Source organism: Nestor notabilis, unplaced genomic scaffold (assembly GCF_000696875.1).
Source record: "Nestor notabilis isolate BGI_N333 unplaced genomic scaffold, ASM69687v1 scaffold6733, whole genome shotgun sequence".
In the NCBI taxonomy this organism is placed as follows: Eukaryota; Metazoa; Chordata; class Aves; order Psittaciformes; family Psittacidae; genus Nestor; species Nestor notabilis.
The window spans coordinates 24,778-32,469 of record NW_009920511.1 but is presented as its reverse complement, the minus strand read 5'-3'; the positions used below and the strand labels follow the sequence as shown (position 1 = coordinate 32,469).

Here is a 7,692-nt window from a genome sequence, read left to right as displayed (position 1 = left end):
CCCCCCCACGGCCTGGGCCCCCCCCCCCCAGCCAGCAGCGTTACAGCCACAGGCAGAGCAATCCCTGTGCCTTCTTCACTGACTTTCCCACAGCAGCTGGGATCCAGTTTTGAAGCGACCAAGGCAAAATCTCCTCCAGAAAAAGCAAAACAACGTTCAGAGAGAGACTTTGGGGAGAGCCTGTGCTGATGCATCCTAGAGAACTGAACAGAGCCAGCAGCACAGGGCAGCGTCTGCTCAGAGCTTGGGTCCAACCGCACACACAGAGCGGTGCAAATCTTCCAGCAGAGAGGGGAAGCTGCGTTGCAGGGTGCAGAGACCTGGTCTGTGAGGCTAAAGCCAAGCAGGTCCGTTCTGACCAGCTAACACCGACGACCATGGGCAGCAGGAGACAGAGCTGGCTCAGGGCAGCCGTTCTCGATGGCCGGCAGCGTGCCAGTGCTCTCCACCAGCCAGCCTGTGTGAGGAGGAAACCCAAGTGACAACCCTGATAACAACCTCTGCTCGTGGCCAGAGGCCCAGGGGCCCTGCAGGGGAGGGCAGAGCCCAGGGGAGCCTGCACAGAAAGCCTCATGCTCCACCCTGATGGACAGGACTGCTTTGCGTGCACAAACCCCCCAGTGCCGCAAAGCACCGCGTACCCCACACCCGGGGCAAGCATGGGCACCGCAAAGGGATGTAGTAGAAAAACTAAAGGTTTATTTTCTTTAATAAAATACATCCTTACAAAATAACCGGGTTTTCTCCCATGCTGAGGGACTGGGCAGGGTTCTTGCCTGCTCTCTTTCCTTCCCCTTCTCCTCAATTTGGAGCTCTCCAAGGGTGCTGCTGGGGAAGGACAGGCAGCGATGCTCTCCCAGGGGCTTCAGGTGCAGGGTGCCCTGGCACGGCCCCAGCACACGAGGCAGGGTGCACCAGGGCTGGGGGAGGGGCCCAAGGTCCCTTCGCTCCCTCAGCATTGCAGTGTGTCCCGCCAGAGGCAGGGTGCTGGGCCGGCCGGACCCTGCCCTGGCTGCAGGGTGCCATGTTCCCTTGAGCTGGTGTTGGACACTGCTCCTGCTGGTCTTGGGGCTGGCGCAGGGTGGTGACAGGGGATGATGACCATGTTTTAGGAGAGGAGAAGGAAGAAGAGAGTGCAGGTCTGTTAGTCATTGTGGATTCTGCCAAGAGAGAAAGGTGCACGGTGATTTCTGGTGTCTTGCCCCATACTGTCCCTCTTCAAGAGACGCTGCCATTGAAGACATGATGTCAATCCCACATCCTGCACACAGTGCTGCCCTGTGCTCTTGCCTGCCCTGGGAAATGCTGGCACCAGGTTAGACATTGCAGCCCACAGCTCAGATCTCCTCCATGCCTTCCCTGGAGCCCTGCTGCCTTCCCAAGGGCCTTGGGATAGCCACAGGACCCATATGCTGTATGCTAGCAGGGCTGCAGAAACACCACTCACCTCTCACTGTGCGTTGTCCAGCTCCTTTTCCTTCTTATGCGACTTCGACTGGGGGTTAAATGAGACAAAACAATGACTCCTTTGCAGACTTGCCCCTTTCTAATGCCAGGAAAAACGTGGTTGAAGAGCAGCTTCTAACCCCCTGTGCATAAGCATGTTTTCAGCTGAATTTGAGGGGAGCTGTTTTCATGCCTTATGAAAGGCCACAAAACATCCCACAGTCATGAAGGTGTTCTCAGGAAGCAGAAGAGGGGACATTTCCCAGTTTACTAAAGCACTGGTCTGCCCTTGCTTCTCAAAGCAACGCAAGTGTTACCAGATACTGGAATATCTGGGCATAAAGGGAGGGAATAAAGCTATTAACAGTGAGTCACACACAGAAGATGTCTCCTTTTGGAGAGGACATTCATGGACCCCAGTAACCCTGACAGTCCCAAGGGCTCGGGATTCCCACTAGCTCAGGAAAGCACCTGGTTGCTGCTCGGTATGAATGTTGTGTCACGCACACATCCCCACTCACACACCCACAAAAGCCTCTGCAGGGCAGGGACTTACAGGCTCCTGTTCTGCGTATTTGAATTTCTTCTGCTTGTAATAGTCGCGTCCTTGGAGAAAGTGCAGCAGGAGCAGGTCGCAGAGGACAGAGGCCTTAAATCAAAGCCCTCCCAGATCACTTGTGCCACCTCCTTCCAGTTTGCCCCACAAATGAGGGTCACTTCTGCTTCAACCCACCACTTAGCAGCTGTTGAAGGGTGTGCAACCCCCGAATGTCCATGTGGGACAGAAGTGAAGTGTGCTGGGTTCAATACTGAGCAATTTAAGCCAACAGAAATTGGTTCTAGTCTAGGTACATGCAGAGCACAACACCCTTCAGGTCATGCCAAAGTCTTTAATGACCGTAATTGAAATAGGGTCCTGGTTTTCTCTCATGCATGAAATACTGCCCATTACCTCCAAACCCCCCTCAATAACTCTTACTTGAAGCTGGGAAGATACATCAGCTGGTGGTTGGCAGGAATCTGTTCTCCCGAGCTCGCAAGGCAGGAGGGCACCTCCTTTCCCCCTTTTGCCCATCCCCTGTTGCCTGAGCATGAACCAGTATTTCAGTGCAGCTCAGGGACACTTCTCCATGGATGTCACAGACAAGAAGAATAATGAGAGTCTCCATATAGAGGCTTGGAAATATCTGAACTTACCACTCCAAAAATACCAATTCCGGAGCCAATGGTGGTCATGGTGGGGATGATGTCAAATTTGCCTGCCTGGATAAAACCAGAGAAAATGGGTGATATGTGACAGTCAGCCCTGGGGAAAAACAAAAGTAGTAAAAGGGGGCCAGAGCTGTAGGTGGCGTTCAGCTAAAGTGCCTTTGCAGCAACCCAAATCGCAACCACAGCACTGAAAGAGGAGCTGGTTTTAAGCTCATAGGTCAAACAGAAAAACATGGTAGGTTGGTTTTAGGCTGACACAAGTTGAAATTACTTTGCTTCCGGTATTATTTATTTATTTATACACATATCTCTAAGTATATATATAAAAAATTATATATAGATATATATATACACACACACACGTTAAATATTCCCAGTGGAACACAACAAAGAAAGCCTTCTCTCCCAGTTGGAAGAAAAAGACAAAACAGAAAAAGGCAAATGTTCAACTTTTGGAAATACCAGAAAAGGCTTTTGACTTTCCATAGTTCCGCCCAACCCATCATGATGCTTTTTGGAACCAAACCACTGCCCAAACTGCAGCTGATAGATGTGACCTGTAAAATGGGCTTCCCCTCTATGTTCTCTTCCCTGGCACCTCCCTAGGGCTGCTGTGATCAGGCCAACACCCAAGCGAACCACTCAGGCTCATTCTCCTGGCCCCACAAGACCCCAGTGCTGTGTTACAGAGCTGGTACCTTCCTGAGGACGTGGCACTGCCATCCCAGGGATCCAGGGATGAACCAGGGCCTGGCCATCCTTACCTTGCCATTCACCAGGATGTCAAACCGGATCCCAAACACCTTGTAGAGCGTCCTCTTGTCCACCCCATTTTCCTTGTAGTATTTGGCATACCTGCCCAATTGGATGGTGAGCGTTAGTGGCCTGGCAGGGTGTCTAAGAGCCTCCTGCAACCCAACAGCATTGGGACCTTGGTGGGCTGCAGAGCGGGACAAAGATCTGGGGATGTGCTGTCACAGACCCGCTCCTGACCCTCTCCATAACCCTATAGGAGCTGGGCTGTTGGCACCTCTCCCCTCCGTGCCTCAGTTTCCCTGCCTTCGAGTTGCAGTTCAAGCTCCTGCTTGTGCTGATACCCGGTGGCTCCAGGTGCTGTGTAAGAGCAGATATTAGTGCAGAACTAGTGGCAGCTCCACACAAAGCAGCAGTTAGATCAGCAGCTCATGACTGAGGCTGAATGGTTCGAAGTGTGGGGACACACGAGATGACCCTGCACCATCTCCAGTCTTTCAAGGGGCTTCCCTAGAGCTCAGCCGAGCAGGATAGTGTGCAAGGGCTGGGAGGAGAGGTACAGGGAAAGGCAATGGGGTAGTTTTGAGGCCAAGGGATGGGTTATCACTTTTCTCAAGCCATTCTAAAAGGAGCACTGCAAAGACCGTGTTTGGAAGAGCAGTCCCTGATCTTCCACCATCCTTTGAGTGCTGTGGCATCCTCAAAGATGTCACCTCAGAATTCTGCCTGGAGAGTTAACAGGGGTCTTCTTACCTGAAGTTGAAGCCTGGTGAAACATTACTGTCATCATTGTAAAGGCCGTGGAACTGGTAAATGGGTTTGCAGTGCCGGATGGGCCAGTCGAGGTCACAGTTCCAGTCTATGGTGATGCCCACAACGCCACCCTGCAGCCGAGAGGGGAGTCACCACGTTGCCCCTCCTTGGTTTTGGCCCACATGATGAAATGCTTTCCCTCTTCATACGTGGCCTTTCTTGATACTATGAGGTGTCCTGGCTCTCCAGGGAACATGGACCCCGCTACTGCCTCAGCCCTTCTGGCCAGCCTTGGTTTTGTGCCCTATATATCACCCTATGTGGAGACGCTTGCTTCCACCCTAAACATTGGATACACAACTAAACTCATGCCCTCTTGTTCCTGATCTGCATCCTGTGCCTGGGGAGATGCAGCAGTTTGCAGTGTGCAATGACCGATGTTTGACCATCCAGCCGAGGTTTCCAAGCTCAGTCGGATGGGATTTGGCCGTGCAGCTCTAGTCATTCATTGCACAAATTAAAATCAAACTAAACCCTGGATTTACTGCCAGCAAGTCAAATCTTGTCAACCTTACAGGGGAGTTTCCAAGAAAGGCTTAGATATTAGGCCATGTCCAAGGAGATTCATAATCTTTAAGAGCTAATTCTGGCCCTGCCTCACAAGTCCTTGACACGACAGATCCCTTGTGTCTCAAGAGCCTGGGGATGATTGCTCTGTCAGTGTCTCCCTCCCCATGTCCGCCAGAAACATCACTTGAAATTGAAGTACCTTAACAGCCAGGAAGGTAAAATTCTGACCCGACTCCTTCACTATGTATCCCAGGTCAAACACGGGGCATAAGGAATCGGTGACTTTGTGATAGGTGCACTTCTTCAGGTACTGTTTGGTAACGCTCTCGACCAAGTTGCGTCTGGGAATGAAAAGAGAATGAGTCTGAATAACTCAATAATTTGGGTGGGAAAGGACCTCTGGAGGTCCCTGGTTCAACCTATTGCTACTATTCCAACTAACCTAAAGCCAGGTAATGTCAAAGTTCAGGACCTCCTCCCTAAAATGCTCATCAGACCCTTTCCCTTCAGCCCTGCCTGGTTTCTCCCACCCCATCAGCAACTCATTTCCCCTGAACCTTCTCCTATGAAGGAGTGTTTCTGCCATTGTCTTTCCTGCAGATGTTCTCCACCTCTGCTTTGAGTCTGCTGCTTTGCCTGCTGCCCAAACCCAGCACGTGTCTGTCCTCACCTCTTCTAGCAACCCCCTCTCTCATTTCTCAGCTTTGCAAACCCTCCCATGGCCTCCAGCATCTCTCCCAGCTGCCTCTCCCATTCGCATATCAGCTCATCCCTGGGTTCTGCCAGGCAATGCTCCAAGCACCAATAATTTTCAGCTGGGACAGCTCATGGGTAGTATATCCCACAGCTTTTACGCTTAGCTGGATTTTGCTATCTATGTCCTCCAGAAAGGGTGAAAGAGAAAGGACAGTGCTTTGCCTTCCACCCCATTCTGCTCTTTTGCTTAAAAATAGTCTTCTTGTGATGCTTCCCTGACCCAGATGATTTTATAAGACTTGTGCTTTGCTCAACCCTGTCCCATCATTTATGTTGGGTGCGTAATTAGCAGCAGTGATCAAAGGCAGGAAGTTTCCCTGTGACCCCAGCGAGCTCCAGCTCAGCCCCTGCAGCAGCAGCCAGCCCGGCTGCCCTCACCTCCCAGGACCTGCTCCCCCCACCTCGTCCCCTCTCCTGCCTGTCCTTGCTCAGGTCACCACCTCTCCTTGCTGCTGGTGGGGATCCCCTCTCCCAGACACCTCTTGGGGTGCAGTGTGGGGTCAGCTCAAGACTTTGCCAAGCATGCTGGCTGCCAGGGCATTTAACCTTGGCTACAGCACAGGGATGTGATCAGCTTAGAAAGAAGAATCCACTACCTTCAGCACAAACAGCTCCTGTTAATTCGTTCCAAATCAGATCTCTAACTAGTGTCATCACAAATCCTCTCACGTGTACCCTTAGCTGGAAGGGGACAACCCATCCAGGCATTAACCCAGTGCAGGAGCAGGTGGGAACTGTGGTGTTAAGAGGGGCCTCTGCTCATTTTGAGGCACCAAGCTTGTCTGGCTGCTCACCCCCCTGCTGTGCCATGTAGTATTTTACTGATGTCTTCAGGAAGAAAAAGGGAGAATCAAAATGAAGACTCAGAGAAGCTGTATTTTCCTGTGCATCATGTGAGGGTAACTCAGGAGCCATTAATTCCAGAAGCCTTTCCTGTAACCACAGCTACCAGCTGAGGTGGGACAGATAGAGCAGTCCTGGGCTTGCTAATGAGGGACAGCATCCTCTATGCCAAGCATCCGGATACACCCATGGATTCCCCTGAGGGAACCGAGCAGAAGCCATCCCCTGAACCTCTCCTTACCTGGACACCTTGAACCTGGGGAAGGTGATGCTGTTCTTGATGAACAAGGTGAACTTCTCCGCTTCTGACAACAGGGCAGGGCTGAAAAACACAAGTGTTGACCAGTGTCCATCATTCAGCTCTCTAGTGTGTAGGAAAAGCCCCATTTGGTGGGAATTCATCCAAACTGGAATGTGCAGGACCCAGAAAAAACAGTGATCTCATCCCTTCCCTTTCTAAGTGAAAGATCCCAACAAGGTTCAGAAAAGCCCTAAGGAAGGATGGAAGTGTCTGTTGGGGGACAACCCCATCTTGCTCTGCCCTATACTGAGTGCTGCTGGTGCAGCTTGGGTGGGACCAGGGCGGAAAATGGGGCAACAACATCATTCCTTACCTGGGAACGTGGTCATCGACTTCAACAGGGCACCAGCCAAAGATCTCACAGGTCTTCACAGAGCTGTTGAAATGCACACACTTGCCCGTCATGAGCCCTGTGCGGAAGGAAGATGCTCACACCCCTGGACACTGGGAAATCCCAGCCTCACACTGGGATGGGTGGGAGTTGGTGGGAGCTTCAGCCCTGCCATGGACATCCAAGGCACAAAACACTCAGGGATTTGGTGCCTGTTTACAAGAAGGGTAATGAATTGTGGCCTCTCAGCTCGGGCAGCGGCTTCTCTTGCACTGTTGTACAGGGGAGCAACTGGGAATTACTCTTGCTAAAATACACCTCAGAAATGCTAAAGGAGACCAGTTTGGGGGAAACGGTTTAGTCTGGATTAACTTTTTGCTGGAAGAGCTTTTTGCAGCTCAGATGTCTTTCAGAAGAGGAATCATAGAATCACAGAATGGTTTGGGTTGGAAAAGGGCCTTAAGATCATCCAGTTCCAACCCCCTGCCATGGGCAGGGACACCTCACACTAGACCATGCTGCTCAAGACCCCGTCCAACCTGGCCTTGAACACTGTCAGGGATGGGGCATTTACCACTTCTCTGGGCACCCTGTGCCAGCGCCTCAGCACCCTCACGGTAAAGAACTTCTTCCTTATATCCAACCTGAACTTCCCCTGTTTAAGTTTGAACCCATCACACCTTGTCCTATCGCTCCAGTCCCTGATGAAGGTCCCTCCCCAGAATCC

General features: G+C 51.7%; 1 protein-coding gene across 1 annotated transcript in view; it reads right to left on the bottom strand.

Moving 5' to 3' along the window:
- Positions 1–1,450: 1,450 nt before the first annotated feature.
- Positions 1,451–7,692, bottom strand: part of P2RX1 (purinergic receptor P2X, ligand-gated ion channel, 1) — an 11,610-nt gene continuing 5,368 nt past the window's right edge. The window contains exons 5-12 of the mRNA XM_010010698.1: positions 6,948–7,044; positions 6,575–6,655; positions 4,934–5,075; positions 4,165–4,295; positions 3,423–3,513; positions 2,644–2,709; positions 2,003–2,095; positions 1,451–1,495 (exon numbers count right to left, since the gene is read on the bottom strand). Coding sequence (XP_010009000.1) covers positions 1,451–1,495; positions 2,003–2,095; positions 2,644–2,709; positions 3,423–3,513; positions 4,165–4,295; positions 4,934–5,075; positions 6,575–6,655; positions 6,948–7,044 — 746 coding nt within the window. The remainder of the gene's footprint in view (positions 1,496–2,002; positions 2,096–2,643; positions 2,710–3,422; positions 3,514–4,164; positions 4,296–4,933; positions 5,076–6,574; positions 6,656–6,947; positions 7,045–7,692) is intronic.